At 42.3% G+C, this 23,728-nt stretch overlaps 1 protein-coding gene across 2 annotated transcripts in view; it reads left to right on the top strand.

Annotated features, from left to right (window-relative positions):
* Positions 1-2,913: 2,913 nt before the first annotated feature.
* The window catches only part of mafb (MAF bZIP transcription factor b), a 45,465-nt gene continuing 24,650 nt past the window's right edge, over positions 2,914-23,728 (top strand). Inside the window, exons 1-2 of one of the 2 annotated variants that reach the window (XM_085411986.1) lie at positions 2,914-4,423; positions 11,233-11,303. In XM_085411986.1, the coding sequence (XP_085268112.1) occupies positions 3,447-4,423; positions 11,233-11,260 (1,005 nt within the window). In that variant the 5' untranslated portion in view covers positions 2,914-3,446 and the 3' untranslated portion in view covers positions 11,261-11,303. Of the gene's footprint in view, positions 4,424-4,743; positions 5,425-11,232; positions 11,304-23,728 lie in introns of those variants that run through there. The other variant, XM_085411987.1, reaches the window with a different exon arrangement.

Raw genomic sequence — 23,728 nt, 5'->3', positions numbered from 1 at the left:
CAAACTCCACCAACTGGGACTTAACTCCTCTCTGTGCAACTGGATTGTGGACTTCCTCACTAACCGTAGACAGAGTGTCAGAGTGGGTAAGAACACCTCTTCCACCCTTGTGGTCAACACCGGTGCCCCTCAGGGGTGTGTTCTGAGCCCTCTGCTATACACTCTCTTCACCCATGACTGTATTTCCTCCTGCGCGTCCAATCTCATTGTTAAGTTTGCAGATGACACTACAGTGCTCGGACTTATATCCAACAATGATGAGACAAACTATAGGACAGAGGTGCAACAACTAGAGTCATGGTGCCACGACAATAACTTGGTCTTAAACACCAAAAAGACCAAGGAGATCATTGTAGATTTCCGGAAGAGGGGTCATAACAACCATCTGCCTCTCTTCATTGGCAGTGAGGCGGTGGAGAGGGTGAGCAGTTTTAAATTCTTGGGGGTAACTGTGACCGAGGACCTGTCCTGGGGCAACCATATCACCTCAGTTGTACGGAAGGCCCAACAGCGCCTCTACTACCTGAGGAGACTGCGGAGCGCACACATTCCCAGATCTCTGATGTTGAACTTCTACAACTGTGCCATCAGCAGCGTTCTGACGTATGGATTTCTAGTGTGGTTCCCCAGCTGCACCAAGGCCGATCAGCAAGCACTCCAGCGGGTGGTGAAAGAAGCTGGCAGAATTATTGGAACAAGTCTGCCAGAGATCAGTAATATCTTCCCCACTCGCTGTCTGAGGAGGGTGCACAGTATCCTGCGGGACCAACATCACCCTGCGCGCCACCTTTTCCATCTGCTGCCCTCAGGGAGAAGGTACAGGTCTATACAGGCCAGAACATCCAGACTGGCCAACAGCCTGTATCCACAGGCTGTGAGGCTCCTGAACTCTCTGCCCCCCTCTCACGGACAATAACCATATCCAACTTCTTAATAGCAATGAACTGGTCTGCATTGGTGCATCATATCTTTATTCTCTTCCCCCTCCTGCCCCCCCCCCCCCCTCTTTCTTAAATAGATAACTATCATATCTGATATCATATCTCACAGTACAATAATATTGAATGGGTTGCATTGTTGTATTTTGTCATGTTTCTCAGGTCTTTGTCTGAATTTCTACGAACATTATTGCTAAGGATTGTCTTATTGCATTGGAGTCACACTGGGTTAAATATGTACACTTGGGTTTTAAGGGGTATTTATTATTTTCTTCTTTTTTTGGGGTTGTATGGAAGCCCCAAACGCAATTTCATTGTTCTTGACAATGACAATAAATAAATAAATACTAAATACTAACCCTTGAGACTCCAGGCAGATAAATCCTGGTTTAAGAGATCTGGCAAACCCAGAGCTCACGCAGCAACTTGTGTCTACTGTTGCATCAACTACAGATCTGCCCAGACTCGTATATGACTGGAGCAGCTCTCTGTAACCACACATATTTTGAGCATTCAAGCTTATCTTAAATGCAAAATTCTAATTTTTATTCACTGCCTCATTTTGAACTTTCTTACAACCCTTGATTGTAAGATCGTTTTCTACATAGCTACTATTCTATAGGACACTGAGAGGGTGTAATGCCATTACAGTGGTTCAAAGACCTAAAAATGGCTTCACCTTAAACATAAAAGCAAATATTCATTGTTGTTAATTTAATGTTTGCTTCCTGTACGGTCCTGCCAGTCTGAAATTTACACTCAAGCAGCAAAAGCATGTAGCAGCATCAGATGGGACATCTCATCTAGCTAATATTTATTCAAAAGCATCAGAAGGGCCCCTGATGTGTGCTGTAATGAATAAAACACGATGTTTATCCTTCCTGTTTAACGTTAAGTCCCCATGAACAGTCACGGGGACCAAGAGAATATTTACTTGTGTTGGGACACCGGGGAGTTGGATTATCTGCTGGCGGCTTTGTAGTTTTCTGAAGTTTCCCCGTGTGACATGTTCCAGGGAGAGTGCTCTTATTTACTCTCCGGTCCTGTGTGTATAGCCCTGCTCATTGTTTGTTCTTATGTGCCACCACTCCTGAGGACTGCGCTTCAGGAGAGAAAGAGGCGTACAAAGAGATAGAGAAAGGCCCGCTAATGCTGTGATCATTACATGGGAGGACACAGATGAAGATGTTGTCATTGCAGACTGTTTCACAAGAAAAGGATTTGATATTGACTTGCATTTAGTGTAAATGCTTTATCGCTTGACATGTATAAGAAAATGGGTTTACACCGCCTGATAAGAGTCGCCTGCAGTATCTTTTTGCACCGAATGGTGGCGACATTGGGTTTCCAAACAGTGTAGACGAGCCAGACCCGTGCCGTGCTCTTTTCAAACTGTTTCGCCTTCTTACTCAACCTCCCGATTCGTGTCATCTATTTCTGCGATTAGACTAAGAAAAGAGTGTGAACAATTAACGTGACGCTCATTTTGCAAATGTTTTTTTTTTCCATACAATTACTTTGTGTTTGAGCTGAGAGTTAAAACGGTAGGTAGTGTGTAAGAAGAGTTGGAGATTTATTCGCTTATTAACAAGAAACCTGTGAAATAAATGGGATAAATAACTAATTCAAAAGTCTATACAAGGTTTTACATGCGGCCAGGGTCAAGAAGGTTTGTCTAATTAGTGTTTAAGAAGAGAGGCTGTAATAAATCTGACATAATTCGACTTGAAATATTTAAGTTGGTTAAGTGAAAAAATGAAAAAATAACTTAAATGTCAAAAATGCGCTACAGACCAGTTTAATTTATCGTTAAACTCTTAAGCGTAATTTGTTTTCTTTTGCTTGCTTTATTTTCATACGCATGCTAGAAAAAAACATTTAAATGAATATCAGGTTTCGTGTGTAAATTTGTGTATGGACTTGGACGGTCCGAAAACTTCGTTTCTTTACTATTATGCTAATTACGTCCCGGGATCGCGCTGCTCATTGGCTGAGTCTCAGTCAATTTCATATTTCAGTCCTGACGTCAGGGCGCCTATAAAACTAAGCAATGCTTTTTAACTCGTCGGCTGACTGATCCCTTAGAAAAAAAAAATCTATCAATCCTTGGGTGGAGTTTTTTCCCCCGTCTCCACAAGGCAACTATTTGCCCGGGACACGAACGTGAACCTCCTCAAATTGGCGCACTAATCCTAAAAGGAGCCATGAAGTGTTAAACGGTAGAAACGGAGAGAGCGGCGCTCAGATACCCGCACGCTGGGAGAGAGGGAGGAAACAGCGCTGCTCCAATGCGTCTGTGCAACACAGACTGAAGAGAGAGAGAAAAAAAAAAACTTATCGACTCACAAAACCTGAACCTGCGCTGCGCAATTAGTGCGAGAAAATTCACTTTTTCCTCCGGTTTTGAAGAAAATAAATAAAGAAATCAAGCTGGCTCAGTGCGTGTCTCAGCAGCCCACTTTGACAGGTGCTCCTCACCCCCTTTGGAGGACTGTCAACAGCAAGAGGATGGCATCAGAGCTGGCAATGAGCAACTCCGACCTGCCCACCAGTCCCCTGGCCATGGAATATGTTAATGACTTCGATCTGATGAAGTTTGAAGTGAAAAAGGAGCCGGTGGAGCCCGATCGCAGCATCAACCAGTGCAGCCGCCTGGTCGCCGGGGGATCCCTATCTTCCACCCCGATGAGCACGCCTTGCAGCTCGGTTCCCCCTTCTCCAAGCTTCTCGGCGCCCAGTCCGGGATCAGGGAGCGAACAGAAGGCGCACTTGGAGGATTTCTACTGGATGACCGGGTACCAACAGCAGTTGAACCCCGAAGCTCTGGGTTTTAGCCCGGAGGACGCCGTAGAGGCGCTGATCAGCAGCAGTCATCAGCTCCAGACCTTCGATGGCTATGCCAGAGGGCAGCAGTTCGGCGGCGCAGCCGGCGCGGGGGGCGCAATGGCCGGGGAGGAGATGGGATCAGCGGCCGCAGTGGTGTCCGCGGTTATCGCTGCAGCCGCAGCTCAGAACGGGGCTCCCCACCACCACCACCATCATCACCACCACCACCACACAGGGGCACACCACCCCTCCTCCGGGTCTCAGTCCAGCGGCGGCCCGGGGGGAAACCACCAACACCTGCGCTTGGAAGACCGGTTCACGGACGAGCAGCTGGTGACCATGTCGGTGCGGGAACTGAACCGGCAGCTGCGGGGGGTCAGCAAGGAAGAGGTGATCCGTCTGAAACAGAAGAGGAGGACGCTAAAGAACAGAGGCTATGCCCAGTCCTGTCGGTACAAGCGGGTCCAGCAGCGGCACGTTCTGGAGGGAGAGAAGACGCAACTCATGCAGCAGGTGGACCACCTCAAGCAGGAGATCTCCCGGCTGGCCAGGGAGAGGGACGCCTACAAGGAGAAATACGAGAAGCTGATCAGCACCGGCTTCAGAGAAAACGGAGGATCCAGCAGCGACAACAACCCTTCTTCCCCGGAGTTTTTCATGTGAGTCCCGGCGCTGAAAAGTTTTAATAAGCGAACCTCACCAAAAAAAAAAAAAAAAAGAAAAGAAAAAGAGTTTGCGCGCAGCTAAAATAGGTTTTGTGTGATTGTGTTGAAGCTGCTTTTAGTTAAAGACTAAACCAGTTTTTCCCAATTTGTGTCATTTTAAAAGTATATTGTTTCAGAAACCCAGATTTGTTTTGTTTTGTTTGTTTTTTACTTTCTAAAGAATACAAATTAGGAAAGGACTCTGGTTAAAAATACAGTACCCATACATTTTTTTAAAAGGATTTTTCTCCACTTTGTGATGTTTGCCTTTATAGACACTGCATAAACTTACCATCCTGCTGCGACCCATCGCATAGCCTTCCTCCTGCGCCTCATCCATCCTGTTCCCTTTAAACCCATATTTGTTTTGTGAATTAAAACAAAGAACTTTTCAGACTCAACAGCTTTATTTGATGTGATTTTGATTTTGTTTGGTTGTTTAAAGTCACTCTGTTTTAATATGCTTTACTTCATTTCATGTCATTCATCCTGTCTGGTGAAAAATATCCAAACTGCGCCAAAGTTTGGAGAGACTTGTGTGAGTTAAATGAAGCCATGCATGCTGGTCATGTACGGATTGTTTGTTTGTTTTTTCTTCTTTTTCTGTTTTTGTTTTTTTGTTTTTTTATTCTACCTTTTTGTGAACTTGTGTATAATTGTATTATACCGTGACTGCATTGCTCAGTTTCACTATCATTTTGATTTTTTTTAATATGTAAAACAAGTGAACAGGGCTATTTATGCGCCTCTTTTCTTTAATGAAAGTTCACCGCGTTTTCGACCCTTTCAACATTTTATTGGCTTCTTTTGGAGCCTTGTGTGTGTGGGGGGGAGTGAAAGGGGACTTCATGTAAAGCAACAATGTGCTCAGTATTGATTTTTTCTGTTTGGCAATATGGCATCAAGATGAGCAGCATCTGCATATTTATTATAAGCAATAATTATAACATTTCCAACACTAGCACTAAAATTATTGCGATCAACAAGTGGAGCTGAAGATAAAAACAAAGCAGATTTCCTGAAAATATGTGGAGGACGGGCTACTTTATGCAACAAATGATCTTTGTCTTGTAGAAGTTCACTGTTCATGTGTTTTCCTTTCATTTAAGGAGGCTGATTAAGTTCACTCGGAGCCCTATGGGTCTTTTTTCCTCTTTATTTTCTGATAAACACACTGTGAACTGTTTGGAAATTGAAGTTTAAGGTTCCCCCGGTGTTGCAGAACATTTAAGGAAAAGCATCAAGCAGCCATTCGTCTTTTTGTGACGCCCTGATTATCTGTTCTGTTAGAAACTGAACAGGACAGGTAAAAGGCACACGCCCTGTTCACTTTAAAAAGCTGAATCTAATGTTACCATTCGTCAATAAACCTCCATGAATGGAAACAAATGCACCTTCCTGATGATGTTCGTTTTTGTTCTGTTCAGTTTTACTGCTTGTTTGTCTCTGTGTCTTTGATGCGACGCCACACACTGAGGCTTGTAACGAATCCGAATTTCCTCTGCGGGATTGCAATAACAAAAGCATCTCTTTCATAAACGTGTTGTTTGCTTGGAAGCCGTGTAATTATCGCAGCTCCCAAACATCAAGTAGACTGCGTATATTCCAACTTTGTGATCTGGTTCAGTTTATCCATGTGTTTTCCTCTAAATGCGGTTTTATCTTTTTTAATTTTTATTATTTTTAAATTATCTTGGCAAATAATTTTAAGGGGTTTCTTTTAATGGCTTTTGCTTTTTTTTTTTTTTTTTTTGCTTTTTTTCTTTGCTTTTTTTCTTCTTTTTTTTTAGAAAAAAATGACGGCCTTCACCTGTTGCGTATTTAAAGACAAAATCTTCTTGTTCTTTTTAAGCGTGTGTGAAAATGAAAAAATAGCGCTCAGTTTTTCTTATATAATTTTTCGTTTTTCGCCCTGTGGCCTGATATCTGTGCTGCAGGTCACCTGCAAACGCTCAGTTAATGATTGATTTTAGAGTAAACTTGCACTTTTCACTCGGTACATGTGCACTTGTTGAACATTGCCTGTGGAAGGGTTTTAATTCAGATCGACCGCAGATAAAGCGCTGCGTGGCAAACGTGATGCATTTAGTCGTGTGTGCAGGCAAATGTGCGATTGAACACAAACATGTCGCAATTTTTTTCTCTGACGTGTCATTTGCCAGTCCACAATAATTCCGCAGTTTTGCATATTTTTCTTTTCTTTTTGGAAATCAAATCACGCCTCATATTTTTAACCAAACAAATTTTTTTTGAAATGCCTCACTTTCATTTCTCTGAAAAAAAAAAATCCTTCGACTTATGACATAAAAATGCTGAAAAGATTGAATTAAAGGCACAGGAGACACCCGGGGGGTAATTTGATTTGCTAGCGAGTGACAGGTCTTGTAGCCCTCCAACCTGCCGGCAAATGTGGCCTGGGACGCCTTTCCTTCCCGATGAAGTCGGTGCATCCCTAAGAGGAGTATGGCTGCTATAAAAGCTGCATGGGGTCTGGTTCAGGCTCCCATACAAGGTCACTACAATGCATGCTGCTGGAAATCTTTGTGGTTGTGTGTGTGTGCATGTGTGTGTGTGTTTGCGCATGGGTGTATGTAGAGAAGTGCTACTGGGTTGTCCCTCTGAGGGACCTTTTGACAGAGTGTGTGCAGACTAGGAAAAGTGTCCATCTCGTGGTAACCTTAAAATGCACCACAGTGGTGAATTTTTCAGTGTCGGGCTGAAAACAAAGACTGTGGACTGTGTATTTGGTTCTAAGTCTCACTTGTACAACAGTGACACTGTCACCTGGCTCATATGGATTCCATGAAAGCCTGGAGTGAGGGACAAGATGGCAAAGCATGATCCACTCATGCCTGAAGGAAGGATTTTCTCTGTGATTAAAAGAGAGTGAGAGACAGGGATGGGGCCCAAGGAGGAGAGAGAGAGAGAGAGAGAGAGAGAGAGAGCAATACAGAGGAGAGGGAGGAGAGAGAGAGAGAGAGAGAGAGAGATATGCTGGCTGCCTTCCTGCTCCTTTCAGATGATAAACGATCAGAGATGCATCCTAGCTGAGAGGAGACGGCCTTTTAGTGAGCATGTGTCCACTAATTTATGGCCCTCCTATCTGATTAGGTCAATATAGTGTGCTATTTAATTACATTTGTGTTATAACCTAGAACTGGAGATACTATACTTCTTTCATGTCACCCCTTTCTTATGTGAGCCTGATAGGATTAGCGAGGTTTCCTCTGGACTTTGCTCAGGACGGCTCTACCTGTTTGTACAACAACAGTTTTGTGAATTTGTTAAGTAGCAGATCGAGGGCCGCTTTTGTGTCACGGTTCGCAGGCTTCTAGGGTTTGTGCTCCGGCATCAATGCGTAAGAAGGATAAAACGGAAAATTGCTGATCGTTGTAGGGCTGTGGAAATTGTGTGGGATGCCGGTTGTTTGTGGGTGTGTTTTGACCTCTAGACACACCGAGGGGCTGCGGGATTTAGTAGTACTGATTCACTTCCTGTTTTGGAGGAGGACAGAATGCACAGGAAACAACAATTCAGGGCTTCCTTCTCACTTCTCAGCAGCCGTAATCACTGCTTCTTTCGCTGTGTTTTGCTTCCTCTGTTATTTGCACAGCATGAAAAAGTGTGTACACGCACCATATAGACACTCCACGTTATTAATCTTATCAGTATGAACTGTAATTCTGTTCTCTGGCCCAGCATATTGACTTCTTCACTGTGATCATTTGCAGTCTGTCCAATGATTAGGTTATTAAAGATAATGTAGTTGTCTGCTGTCACAATATTGGACTCTCTTTCAGGTCAACTATGGGAAATCACTCTGAAATTTATCAGTATTGACATTTAAATCATCATCATGTACTTTGCTTTAATGTCTCAGAATTAATAGGACAAAAGGATATGCACAGTGGTTAGTGTCTGTTCGTGCTCAATAACCTGCCTGCATTGTCTTTTATGTGACCTTGTTGCGGAAGCGTGTATGTATGCTTTAAGGGAGGGTGGTAAATCTGTAAGAATGAGTCGTTGTGTCATGAAATTCAGATATTTGTAGTCTTCATTGTGTAATGCTAAAAATAAGAAGCTATGCATTTAATCTTTTTTTGTAGTAAAATAAAATTGCAATTAATTTAAGAACAACACAGTTAAAGTTCAAGCCCTTGCAGTAGATCTTTACAGTTGTACCTGTGTTTGTTTTTCATAATGTAAAAATATATGTTATCATTTCATTCAGAGCTATCACCAACCACTGACTTAAAACAAACAAAAAAGCTGCTCTTTTACTAAAATAATGTTAGGATTGCATGTCTCTGCATGTCTCATTCATTCAGCACAGCAACACGGCAGTTTTTACGTGTGCACGTTCATTCTCTGTCATTCCCCTGCGAACGCTTCCTTCCCAAGCGTGGCAAACCCCTGAAAAGGGTTAAAAACATTTTCGCATTCACAAGAGGAAACAATTTCAATCTCTCCTACTCATTCCGCATCTGCATCACTCCACACGATAAACATTTACATTTAAAGTGATTTAAATCGGCTGCCTTTATGCTCCTCTGTGGTCCGTCCATCATCTAGACCCGCAGTGCCCGAGCTTCTCTTCCTCTCTCACCCTCTCGCAGTGTCCTGAGTTATGTCATTTATTTAAAAAGCTTAATAATTTAACTTGTCCGTCCTGTCACAGCTATGCATGTGGTAAAAAAGCAACGGCTGTAAAACGTTGGTGGTGTTTCCTGTGAATGTTTCTGATTGGCTTTGCATGCTTGTATTTTTTTCCACAGGCCAAATACAATCATGGGCAGAGTGACTGAAATGTGATTGTGTGGATCCAAATCTACAGTGTTGCGCGTTAAATTGAGACAGCTTTAAATGCAGAGATGCAAAAGAATGTGCTTATAGACACTGGAGTAGATTTGCATTTGCTTATGGAGGAAGCTGTCCTCAGAATGCATAACTAAAGGGCAATAGATGAAAGCTAATTATGATTTAATTATAGGGGATCACAATATTCTGACTTGCAGATAAACATAACTGAGGCTGTGTTGATGTTTTCAACAGTGAGTTGAGTTTCAGGGCACAGAGTCAGTGAAGTGGTGTGTTTTGGACCGCGGCGAACGTGGTTTCGGGGAGGGGGGGTGTTTGACAAGTGAGTGCATTATGCGACTGTGTGGGTGGGTGTGCATGTTTAGGTCTGGCTATGCATGAGTTTGTTTTATGCAGGGTGGAGCTGGAGCCGAGCCCGACCCCTGTGTGTTTTACCTGCATCTCAATGAAGCAAGAGGTGATTTACCCTTCTGCTGCAGCCACTTCTCTGTCTGTCTCTCTCTCCCTGTCAGTCCAGCAGACATTGATCTCTTTGCCAAGCAAGGTGACCGACAGTGTTTTCAGCTCTTCCAAACTCTCTGCTTTCCCTTTCATTTGTACCTGGGAAAGGCCTTGACCCCACACGTTGCCGCTATGTGTGTTGCCTTCTGCACATGGACCTCCCTTGTACAAAGCCCTGTTTGCATGTGTGTGTCAGTGCGTGTCTGTTTGAGTTGGAAAGTGGACGTGCATGTCGACGCTATGTGTCTACGTGTTTCTGACCCTGTGCCTAACCAGCTCTGTGTTTACTTTCATGAACAGGTGCATGCAGTTCTTTGCAGATTCACCCAGATGTACAGCAGTTTATTTAAACTGCTGTACATCTGGGAGTCTCTCCATACTTTGGTGCTTTTTAAGGTCTTCTCTGTGCTGCAGGTCTATAACTGGGAGCTGCTTCATACCCGAACGCGTCAGAGTTCATTTGGTGCCAGTGTGAATCGGATTACAGGGAAATGAATGGCTTTCATTGTTGCTTAAAGTTGGATTGAGGGGCATTAAACATCCTTCTTTTGCCTCATTTCTCACTCTCAGAAGCAAAAAGTTTTTTTTTAGTTTTTTTTTTAGTGTGATTCATTACTCAGGTTTCCTTTATTCACCCTCATCGCTGCCGTGTCTTCATATAATGTCCACAGGTGTGCAGATCATGCATGCATATGTTTGCAAAAATATGCAAATACCCTGCTGTGGGACACCTATAAACACTGATGAATGTAAGCATGACCTAATGTAGGATTTTATCGTTTATGATACATCTAATTATATTCTAATGAAATTATTTGCAAAAAAAGAAGCCTAAATTTGGATAGTTTTATGAAGAATGGAGTAGAAATTAAATTATAGGAGATTACAAAATAGTTTGAAAAATATTATAACAATGTGAACTGCAGTGATTTCCTTTTTGTATTAAACTGTTCTGTGCATACAGGTTTTTTTTGTATATGTTATTAAAATAATTAAGTTACGTCTCATTGTCAGCATATTTGAATGCATCGGTCTGTATCCATGGTTTAGTAAACGAGCTGGATAAAAACTGCTTGAATTTAAACCTTTTATTCAAATCTACTCCTGATGTTTAACTGATCAAAATATCCCTGCATTTAACACATTAAATACAAATAAAAAAATGAAAATGAATAAAAATTAGCTCAGAATCACTTGATATTATTTTAGTAACATAACAGGTTGGTTTTGGGGAACTGTACGAGCACCTCATATTCATTATTCAGTCACAGCATTACCGGTTTTCTAAGCCGACTGAAATTACCCCTGACTTTTACAGTCATTGCCAGTTTTGGGAACCAGATAGCCATTACTTAATGTCGGAAATATGTTGTGTTTACATCAGTGTGCACTTCTGTTTCATCAAAAAAGTGTGTTAATGTTTCGTCCTGTTTTGTTTTTTGCAGGACGTCAAGAAAATTCCTCCATCTGTGATAGAGAGCTGTGCCCTCTCGGCCCCGCCACCCTGGAGTCTGAGGTAACTTGATGCTCATCTTTGACACTTTCAACAAAAACAACATCTTTAAAACATTTTTTGCTGTTTTTGATGCAAGGTGAAAATAAAATTTAAATTTAAATTTTAATGATTGGTGGCACTGGAGACTAAATCCTCCTGCAGATATAAACTAAATACAGACCATGTTCTTACTAAGATTTTAATGATACAGCTTTCAGTAGCCATTAAATATCTGCAGCAATAATTAGTTATTGTCCAAATTCTAGAGTTATACAAAAAGGTCTCAGGATTAATCTCCTTTACTCACAGGTTTCAGCACAAAACAAAATAGATTTAAAATGAAAAGAAATGCATCAAGTAAAACATTAATTATAAACAATAACCATACTAGAGAGCTGCTTATGCATTGTTTTAACTCCTGAAAGCTCTTTATGTTTTATTACATTATTGTAGAGAAGTAGAAAAGTTGAAAGCTACTATAATATTTCTGTTACCTGCTTTGTGCTCTTAATTGAAGCACTTTAAATACAGACAGGATCTCCTGATAAAAACTATTGAAACTTCAAATCTTTAGATCTGATCAGTATTTTGATAATCAATATTTCAGTTCATCTAAAAGGTTCATCTTTGCATCAGATATTAGGTAAAATGATTTTCTTTAACAAGGAAAGCAGACACCTGCTGATTATCATTATTTCTCACTTCACAACCAAACTCATCACTCTCTCACAGCATCCATTGCATGCAATGTTTGGCATCACTGTGTTGGGGCTCTGACAGTGCTGCTTGAATGACGGAGGGGTGACATGCACTGAACTCATGGGATGAGACCAAAACCTTTCACCTCTGTCTTGACCCCCTGACTTCCTGTGTCCCCCTCTGCTCACTCTGCAGAGACAGACACTATACAGTATTTTTGTTTTGTTTTGTTTTATTTCTGGCAGATACACAGATGGAGGGATGTGGGATTGATGGAGTGAGTGAGGGATAGCGAAGACTAGATTTTATACTGTGACACTTGTAGTAGGAAAACAGAGGCTATAAAAGCAAAAAAAAAAAAAGGAAGGATGGATGAAAGGAACTGAGAAAAACTTAAGACTGAAGGTAAGAAACTGTGGAAAGTGTGGCGCCTGCTTTTGAATGCAGACACACACGCCGGGACGAGAGGACAGAAGGAGGTTAGGAGGCGAGGTAAGGGAGGAACGCATGGCGGGAGGGCTCCTGGTCGTGGATGCAGACAGACAGGCAGGGAAACCAGAGGAAGGCGGTGACCTTCTCTGCTGCTGGAGGATCGAAGGCTTTATTTAAAGGCCTGGTCAATGCTGGGTGCTGCTGAGGTATCAGCCTCGCAGCCAGGCGACTCATCACCACTGTAATACAACTCTCTAATGCTAACCCCCCCTCCCACTCTCTCTCTCTCACACACACACACACACACACACACACACACACACACACACACACACACACACACACATGCACAGGACGGGACACTCTCTGGACACCTCAGGTTTTACCCTGTACAATCAGGAGGCTGGACAGAGGAAACTACCGCATCAGCATCAGCTAATTTTACCATGCAGCAGGCAGCACACTCTACTTTCTTCATGTGCTCAGCATTGTGAAGCGCACGCCAGCTTTGCTTTTGACACACTCTCCATCACCGCCTGTTATTTTGCTCTTGACTGATAACGGCCGATGTGAACATTTTTAAATGTGAAAGCATGGCCGTAGCGTGGATGCAGGCGGGGAAAGAGTTAAAAGCTGACAGAATGCAGCCTGCTAAGGCAGGACTCGTGCATCTGTTGGTGTGAGCGGAGCACGTGTTTGCGTTTGCGCATGTGTGTGTGGCTGCAGCGCGAGGACACCTGCGTGCTTCAGCACTTTCTGGCTGTCGGGAGCTCTGAGGTCACAGGCAGAGGGAGTGGAGAGGGCACATTAGAGTAAGCTTCAGAGCCCCCACCCACACACCACGCCTCTGCCGTTTCTTCCCTCCCACCACTTCAACCCTCACTTTTCCTCCTTCTTCCCCCTGTTATCCCCTCTCCCCGTCATCCCTCCTCCTCTCCTCTTCCCGCTCACTCCGGCTCGCCTTCTCCTCATGGTGACGGGGTGAGTCAGCCACTCGGGGGGGAGGGGCCGCATAGGGGCAAGGTGCCTCTGTGGCTGACAGCAGGCAGGTCAGGTTTTTGTAGACATGGCAGAGGAGGAAGGACACGTGTGCACGCGGAAGCTTTAAGGTGCGAGTTTACGGTGAGGTAGTGAGCACATCTTTAAATGGACATATGGGGTGCATACGTAAAAACCCGAAAAGCTTTTGCAAAAGATGGTGGATATTACCAGTAAGGTTATAAAATAAGGTTGGCTGTTTATGAGAAAAATTAAATCGGTACATGGGCACAAAAAGTGATATGTTGTATCTCCTGATAACTATTCAATATTTTGCAGCACATATAGTAAAACCTGAAATCAAATCACCTTTTTCAGCTTCTCAGAAAACATTCTGGAGGAAATCTGTATTGAATTTTAAATTTAGATTAAGCACAACTTAATTTAAAGTTCAGGTGATTAACAGTGCAGTTCACTGTATGCCCCAACACTGAAGTGTCATTTATGAAACACTGAAGTTGTGTTGCACTCATTTGTCATCAGCAGCAAACGGGATTTTTTTTTTTCCATCCACAGTTTGACACATTTCACTATCCTTCACTGCCTTGGATATATATAACTACTAGCTGCCTATAGTGAGACTCATTACAGTGTTAGAGTTTCGGTAGTGACACAGACGTCATCGCTCCATCCAGAAAATCCAAATGACAGTGAGGATATGAACAGGATGTATGCTCATTATTAGGCCTGGTCTGAAAAGAGAAGGGACCAAGTGGAACTGGGTCGGTGTTAGAAATAACAAAAAGACGAGAAATTTCACTCTGTGCAGTTGTAAAGACACACAAGACGAACACAGAATAGCCGTGTTTTAGATTCGGATTGTTTTTTCTAAAGCGTGTTTTTATTTCTAAGCCACAGATTAGATGCTACTTGATCAGGATAAAGTTTCACCCCCGAGCCAAACCTCTGAACATCAAGCCACTTTTCTTTTCAACTAACATTAATATATGAATTTTTTCTCCTTTGTTTCAGCTGTTTAAGCCTGATTTGTGTTGTTTTATTCAAACATAATTAGTTGTAAAGCTGTTACTGCTGCACGCATGTGTGTGTTTGTGTTTGAGCCTCAGAGCCACTGTTGTCCTCTGGTTGTTACTGTGTGTTCACAGCATGATTGAGAGTGGAACTTGCGATGAGCCGGAGGTTAGTGTGATATAATGTATTCCCCTGAATCACCGCAGCCAGCAGCCCAGGGCCTTCCTCTTGCCCGCAGCCTCCTTTTCCTTACACACACACCTTCCACACTCCCCTCGCATCACCGTCCTCTCCCTTTCTTCCCTGCGGTGACTACCCAGTGTTAGCTGCTTAGCACTGCACGCAGTGTCTAATTGAATTCCAACGCTTAGGCGTTAGCTCCTGATGCTATGTTAACACAGCACAATACTAACAATCCTCAGGACGTGTTCAACACTCTTCTTTTAATGAGAAAATTAGTGCTAAGCTCATTTTGGCAACACATGATTTATTCAAAGCTCCAAACTGTGTCTTCTGTATCCCCTAAAGGATCATTTTTATAGCCATCAGCAAATCAGCACTTCATATACACACATCGAGAACATGCAGAATATGTCTTGTGGATACGCCGCTGGTACACTTGTGTGTGCGTCTCCTCCTGCTTCTCATGCTTCCACTTGAGTGTATCCATTGTCGCTTATATAAATGTGTCTGCTGGTCTTTCTGCATCCATATTGCTGGCGATGCCGTCCATCCCCTCTCCCTGACACCTTCACTGTTATTCCCTGGCTCTCAAACATTAGCTCTGGGCTTTAATGGCACATATTTCCTGGGCCCGGCTGAAACGGGATGCATCTTCTCCTTGTTAGCTTGATAAATAACCAGGCTGCTGCGAAAGTGCTGAATTTTAGCTTTCAGCCTCTATTTTCTGCTGGATGACATTAATTTTAAGTGCTGAGAAGGAGCTAACTAATACAGACAAATAAATAAGGAGGTGGGAGGGAAGGTGCAGAGGTGCTGGAGTCAGTGCTGTCCCTCCCTTCCCCCCCTTTACCTGTTTACACACAGGCATTCATAGACGCAATATGCAAACCTGCAAAAATATACCATACACACAAATGGTGCAAAGTCAAGCAAGCGCACACACTCGGTTTCTCAATAGGCGCCTCTGTTGTTGCCCAAACTGTAAAATCAGCTTGTCCTGTTATAAGCACAGCTCCGGCAAAGTCAAATGTTTGACATATTGGAAGCAGATAGTTGGTCAGTCAATCAGTAAGGAAGATTGGCTTCATTCATCTCTATTTATTATTTGCATTTCTTATTTTCTCTTTCAGTGTTACTGATTTTTTTTGCAATATGGTGGGAAAGCTCCATCTGGAGCACAATGATCTGGATTAAACTGTATTTATGTGTATTCAGAGACAACAAAGCAGAATAATTAAGTAGTAATTTTTTTTAATTTTCTTTTTTAGAAAAGACCACCAAAAATGGTTTCTAGCTTTAGTAGTTGGTACCGATGAGTTTTAAACTGTATCTTTTTATATCCCCTCTTGCTCTCTCAATTCCCATTATTAATGGATTGATCTGTACTGTTTGTTTTCATGATTGTTCTCTTGACATACAGCTATACACCTCAGTGTCAGTTGAACCTTTGTTAGCTATACCTGGTTTGCTCCTGAGAAGGTTAGAATAAAAGGTTAAAGATGAATCTAGTCATGTTTTACTTTTATCCTGATGCCTGTCCATTTTTTCTTCTTTTTTTTGCCGTCCTTTATTCTTTATAATTATTTTTAGCATTACATTTCCAGTTTTGCAATTTATGATGCAAAACTTCACTTTTGGAAAAACACACAACACAGGCATGGCATAAAGGTGTTTTACACCTGATTTATAAACAAAAAGCAAAGAGACATCAACCAAACACATGAGCCAGAAAAGCTTTAACGTGCAAAATTATTCGCATGTATTATATGTTTATCTTAAATGTTTTACTAGGAGGTTTTTTTCCCCCCCAAAATCGGTTTAAGCTGAGCACACACACACACACACATACACACATGCACACACCATGAAGTGGCTGTGGCTTAGACACCTCATACATTTTTTTAACAATGTATAGTGCAGTGAATAAAAAGGTCAGTGGTTGGGAACTAGCTTCATGTAACAATAAGATGCATGGACAGAGCGCTGCAGACCCTTCAGTCAGCATCTTGCAGCTGAGCGCTGTGAGGATGACACACATGCAAACTGGAGTGACAGATTCAACTCTAGGCTGTGTGTGTGTGTGTGTGTGTGTGTGTGTGTGTGTGTGTGTGTGTGTGTGTGTGTTCACCTAGTGTTGATGGGTGGCCACAGTGAAACACTTTAAAACAATAAAGATGTGTGGGCTGTCAATGCTGATTGCACAAATTTCCCTTTTGCCCTTTGTATCACTTTGATAAATGTCTTTTATTATGGCATTTTAAAGCAAAAGAGGAGCAAAGATTTAGGGTTTTTTTAAATATATTTATTTATTTATTGTTAAGTGGTGCTTTTATTAGACCATTTCTATTTTTGTCACTATCAAAACACACTCTGTCCCGCTCTAGATGCAATGCAAGCAGTGCATGTTTCTGTTTGCAACGCAGGGCCTAATCTTAAGGGTGTATTTATCACATGCTGTCATGTTGTGGTCACATGACCACACGAACCACTGCCAGCAATTAAGGCTGATAAATCACTCATTTACAGCGAGCGAAGGAGGGACAGAGTTGGGTAAAGCGGAAACAAGAGAGTGATAAGAGAGAGGCAGAGGAATAATGGATCGCCTGTACCACTTCACAGAGATTTTCCTCTTTCATTTCTTTAACAGCATTGAATGTTTTTGTGTTCGGGCGTTGTATAAACTCTTGCCAGTGAGGCTCATTGACTCATACAGGCAGAGACAAAGAGGCAGATGGTAGTTGTTTGTGGGGTTTACTGTAATTCTGACCTGACTGCACTGCTTTATTTATTTGTGTTCATGTGTGCAGCTGTGTGCATGCCTGCACGAGCAAATGCAATAGTGTCATGACAGAGAAAGAGATTCAGAGAGCACGAACGCAGAACTGTCAGTTCACCCATTTCGTTCACTGCTGATGGATTTCTTCCCAGCCTAAGCAGGAGACTAGCTACTCCAGGTACCAAACTATACTACAGCATGCTTTATTGTTGTCAGCGCATAAGTGGAAATTCTCTTATAGTTAAAACTTTGGCATGCTTTGATTTTTACATCTTTGTGACCTCACCTTATAGAAATTGTGCACATAAGCTCAAGCTTAGGTCTGTTCCTGGATGTGAATGTGCTCTAAGCTGCGTAGCATCTGTATAAGTTACATCAGAAAGTGTGTTTCAGCAGCAAGGGTCAGCGCTATGCTGACAGTCAGCCTGCGCACTCACTTGAAAAAGCTGATTAAAGATTCATGACAAAACAAAATAAAAGAAGAAACAGCCCTCTTTTAATGGGCTGAAGATAGGAGAGGAGAAGAAGAGAGGAGACAAGCTGTGGTTTCTCTGCCGACAGTCGGAGCTCTCATTCATTAAAGACAGCAATCGCTAATTGGCTAAAGTCTTTACAATGTGACCACTGAGAGTCAGTTGAGTCTGTCAGGTTTCCTGCTACAGAGTGAGTGTTGCAGCAGAAGATTAGGATTCAGCAGTTGCTGTGTGTGAGTGTGTGACTATGTTTTTGTTGTTTAAAGAGTTACAACTTTTTCAAATCAACTGCCTGTTTGTGTACTGTGCAGAAAGACCTCTATGGTATAGTGTGCGTTTGTGTGTATGTGTTAACGCTGCATTCAACAGAGGCAGGGAGGGCCCTGCTGTCTGTGGCTTTACCAGTAGAGTGATTCTGAAAGCTGGTTCCTGCGACAAAAGTAGCTCTTCTGGGGAGAAAAATAATCTGTGTACACATTAACTGTACCAGAATACAAAGTCAACACTGAGTGTGTGTTTGGGGGTGTGCGTGTGTTTGTACTTGTGCAGTAAGTAAAGTATTGCCAAAGACTGTGAAGCATACTAAAATCTTCCAAAGCAGAGGACAGATAAGTGAGTCGCTTCATTCTCTTTGACTTGTTTTCTAGTTTTGGCAGAAATGCCGTGTGTGCGTGTGTGTGTGTGTGTGTGTGTGTGTGTGTGTGTGTGTGTGTGTGTTTTTTCAAATATATATTAATAAAATGACTGAACGTAGGTGGAAGGATTAGCATGTGCAGGGGATTTCTTGTGCTTTAAACACCAACATCCTCCACATTTCACATCATATACATATAAATCCACACACACACACGCACGCGCACACACTCGAGCATACTCGTGTGACATAGGAAGAGTGCTGACCGCTTTCTCACTCTCTTCGTCTTCCTCATCTGCTCTGGTTCAAGGTTGAGACACATTTGAGTACAAAAAGGGGAGGAGACGCAAGGGAAGGAGGAGCCAACGGGCTAGAGAGGCACAAGCACGCTCACTTTTGGCACGTTTGAACATATTGTCCTACCTATATAAACCACCACCTCTCCACTGCCCTCTTTTTACATTCAAACGCTACTATGTGAAAGTGCTAGTGACCTCTTTGTCTTCTCAGAGGTTATTTACCTCTTATATACCTCCGTGTGAAGTCTTAGAGGCGCTTTATTCATAATCAGTGCGTAATAAAGAAATAAATGAATGTAAGGGAAGTTCAAACTTGCATCTCTGACCGTGTTTCCCTGATCCGGATAGGTGCAGCAGTGTATCCTATACTGTATATTTTATGTGGTTTTATCTCGAGTGAATTAAAGGGCTTGTAAAGAGTGGAACGTTATTAGCGTCAGACCACCTGGGGTGAACATCTGCAGTCTCAAACGGCAGACCCAACATACATCACTGTTCCTCCTCTCCATATTCACTGTCAAATATGTGCACGCACACACACACACACGCGCACACACACACGTGCGCACATGCACACAGCTCTCCTTTCAGATGACTCGTGTTTTGGTGACATACACATGCAGTTGCCCATTTCTGCAGCGATGCATGCTGTTTATTAAAGAACCTACACTGTCACAAGTTAAATGCATGTTCTGTGCCTCTCGTCAGCCAGAGGTCAAAGGTCAGCAGGTTCACGTCAGAGCCTAGCTCACAAATGGTCAAACTTTAGGTTCATTCGCGGAGCTCTGAAGCACTCTTCTGCGTTATTCTGCAGAGTGTTTGCATTAAACCTTTTTATTTGTTTATCTTATTTTTGTTGTGTTATTCCTACAGTAACTAATCTCCTTTGAATAATTAGATGTTCGTTTCATGTTCTATTAGGACTGTTTTTCTTCACGTCTCTGCTCGAACACTATATTTTCATCTTCAAAGTGAAAGCTAAAATAGGGCGATCATTGCAATTTAATTACTACAAATCCCTTTGTGAATTTGCTCTTGTGTTTGTTTACATGCATAGATTTGCCAGCTTCTGCACTTTTGTGCGCGTTTGTGTATGCTTCAGTGGATGCCTTTACGTTCCTGTGTCGTTCCGTATATGCCCCTTTATTTTTAGTGTGTGTGAGTGTGTGCAAATGAGGTCGCAGTGGGGTTTATTTAAATAGATATGATGGTGTTTTATTCCCAATCAGAGGAATCTCCTGTCGCATTTCAGTCTCTTCATAATAACCTCCAGCATTGCTCCACAACCCCCTGACACACATGCACATGTGCACATACACACACACACACACACAGTATTGCAGATGCTGCAGTTTTTTCTCTCTCTGGGGTAAAAGGCTTTGATAAATGAAAATAAATACTTTTCTTCATATGAGTAACAGGAGGGGAAAGAAGCAAATAGCTGAAATGACAGGAGGCCTCTGACAGTTTGATGCCTCAGTACAAGCAAATATATGACAAAGAAACATTTTCCAGAAGTGTGTATGAGTGTGTGTGATACACTGTGTGAGTGTGATGCAGTTGAGCACTAAAACAGAGGTGCACCCCTTAGTCACTGAAATAAAAGAGAAAGGGAAAGTGATTCAGGGATGTGGGCCGAGGAGAAGGGAGATTCAGCAACTGGCATGTAGGCTGACATGTTAATTGAGTAACAGTAAGAGGGGAAAACACAGCACAACACATGATTTAGAGGAAACCGGTTCTCCTCTTCAGTTTGTTTCTCTCACTGCAAGGTCATGTAGGAGCCTCCCGATTTCTCTCTCTCCACCTTTGTTTCCCTCTGCTCCTCCGGACCTCATTTCATTCAACACTCCCGAACCTCCGACAGCTCCATAACTATAACTCTCTCCTCGCCGTCTTCTCCTCCTCTCTTCTCCTCATCCACAGCTAAATGACTCTGTCAGAAATAAAGAACGCTTATCTTATCTACTGCCTCCACTCTGCTGTCTCTTTCCCTGCCAGTGTCACACACAAAAATAGGCACACACAAAGAAAAAAATAACATCGAATGGGCAAAAAATAAAACAGCCAAAAATTTTTAAATGCACTTTGAACAATTTTTAATATTTTATGAAGCATCTTAATTATTCCTCTGAGATGGAAGTTTCACTCTTGTTCAGCAGCATTCAGCTGGTTGCACTGACTCAGTTTTCACCCGCATGCCAGAAAGAAAGATTTACAGCCCACAGTGTGGCAGACAGGTAGATGGAGGCTTGACAGAGGACAGGTGTCCACTCATTCTGTTCTGCACAATGAGTGGAAACCCCACTCCAACACACACACACACACACACACACACACACACACACACACACACACACACACACACACACACACACACACACACACTCTTCCTCTTCTTCTTTTCCTGTCACTCCCTTCTTCTCTCTTCCCCGTGGTGTGGAGTAGAGAGAGGGATCTACAGCTATATGCAGCCTGTGGAGGGCTTACTGTCTGTTTTTGTCTTTGTGTGTGTGTGTGTGTGTGTGTGTGTGTGTGTGTGTGTGTGTGTGTGTGTGTGTGTGTGTGTGTGTGTGTGTGTGTGTGTGTGTGTGTGTGTAAGCCACCTACCAGCCACTCAGTAGGGGGCCACATAGGGCTGAGGATAGAAAGAAAGATGAGGGGGTGGGAAAGAGTGTGATAAGGATAAAACTCTCAGCAAGAACAAACACATGGTAACAAACAGAGAGAGAGAGACACACACACACACACAGCTCAGCACGTGCTCCAGCAATCTGTTAGGTCTCCCTGAGCACTCCATCACTAATAGTCACGATACAGAGTGCAACATGGATTTTAATCAGCATGTATTGTGATGACTTTGCCTTTCTGTTGCCTAAAAATGCGCACACAGACACAAAGTTGGCCTACAAACAGTCTATAGTTCAGAGGGATCAAAGGTTATGAGTATGCATCGACTGGTGCGCACGTATGTCGAGGTTATGCATATGTTTATTGAACCTCGTCCAGTTCGGCCACCTTAGTCGAGTAAATTAGCTTCGTGTGCTCTATATTATTCAGGATCGTCCTTTGTTCGCTGTTCTGGGAGCTTGTGCAGCAAGAAAACGACAGAGGAAAGGAAAGAATGAAAGGGAACACGCTCGCACCAAACAAACAGCAGATAAGTCTGTATGCAAGGATGTGTGAGAGACGGAGAGATGAAAAGAGTGATAATTCCTCTGCTACCCTGAGGCCTCTTGCAGCCTCGCGGGCTCCCTATAGGTCCCCTGACACATGCCTGAGCAGAAAGCTGGGGCCCGCTAATTGGCCCCTGTGATAACACCAGAGACAAAGGTAAAGTGTGTGTGGAGACGTTTTCATATTACAGCAGTGCTGAAAGCTCACATTTTCTACAAGTAATACATTGTTGGTTTGTTATTCTGCTTTGAAGGGTGTTTGATTTGTAAGCTCTGAGTACATTTAAGATCTGCTAGCTTACTGAAGTCGGAAGGCACCGAACGACAATTAAAGCATATACACTAGTTCAAAGCGCAGCTCCAGCCTTTAAACGGCTTGTTTCTCTAATTGTTTCATTATCTCAGTATGCTTATTAAATGTGCGATAACTGTTAATTACCACATGAGGATTTGTAAAGGATTTGTCTTGAGTATCAAAACAAATTAATTAAACTGAACACATTTAAAACAACAGCAATGATAACAGCAGGTGCAGTGTTTGTGTGTCTGTGTGTGTCTGTGTTATTTTAGATGCTGCGCTTGTTTGTTTGAATCTCTGTTTAATTGAGATTCATAGGAGGAATTTAAATAAGATTCAAATGAGATTCATAGCTAAGTGTAGCAGCACAGGTAATATGCAGATTGGTTTAATGATGATTCAGTGTATCTTGCAGTCTAACGAGAGTTAGATTAGACCATTGGAAGACGTTGGCTGAAATCATTACTGTGGTTGGAGGGAAAAGCAGTGGAAGAAAAGGAACTGTTGTTAAAAGGCATTTAAATGTAAATGGAATTAAAGTAGTCTGAAAGGCAGATTTCTCAAAGATATTCTGTAATGTGATTTAGGGAAATCCATGCTTAAATACAGCGTGTGTCAGAAAGCAACAAAAAAGCAGTTTATATCTAAATGCCTTTAAAAACAAAAAGCAGTTTCAAAATGAATACAGTCTGTAAAAGAAAAAATAAGACTTGGATCATGTAAAATTTCAGGCTGTGAAGCTGTGCATGGTTTTTGTTTTGTTTTGTCTAAATTGTTGTCTGGGATAAATTCCTCTGGTTGTTTATCTGACAGCAAAGACACTGAAGGCTACTGTACATCTGATTTCATACACTTTCCAGTTTAATCTGTGTAACATCCAGATGCTCACGACAGCTGGGACATTATAACTAAATAAAACGTGGCTCCTGAGCTTGCACATACAGGCATGCACACACGTCAACACTTATTCCTCGGTTGCCTTCCAGACATGCGCAACGAGTTGTTTCTTTTCCCTTCTCCTGCTGTACATACGCCTGGACAGATGTGCACTGCTGGATACTTTATATTTATCTATAGTGGGCTCACCATAATTAAATTGATGGGAAAAGGCGTTACTAGTGTGTGTGTGTGTGTGTGTGTGTGTGTGTGTGTGTGTGTGTGTGTGCGTGTGTGTGTGTGTGTGTGTGTGTGTGTGTGTGTGTGTGTGTGTGTGTGTAAAGGAATATATCTGACTCTGTGATCGGCACAAATACTCATAATTCTCTTCTATGGGATGTAATCAAATGCATTCACTATTATATATACGTAATCTTGAACTTTAATATAACAAATATCAAATGTATTGTATTAATTACTAAATAATATTCATGATATTACACTGAGACAGTGTGACACTTGTGTGACCATTTTCACAAAGTAAACAGTATAATAACAAAAAAATATATAGATATTGACACCATTTGCTT

The sequence above is a fragment of the Rhamphochromis longiceps genome, linkage group LG7 (assembly GCF_057381845.1).
Source record: "Rhamphochromis longiceps isolate RC_006_pf linkage group LG7, R_longiceps_female_GT1.1, whole genome shotgun sequence".
Classification (NCBI taxonomy): domain Eukaryota; kingdom Metazoa; phylum Chordata; class Actinopteri; order Cichliformes; family Cichlidae; genus Rhamphochromis; species Rhamphochromis longiceps.
Note: the sequence above shows the minus strand (reverse complement) of the source record. Positions and strands in the feature narration are given on the sequence as shown.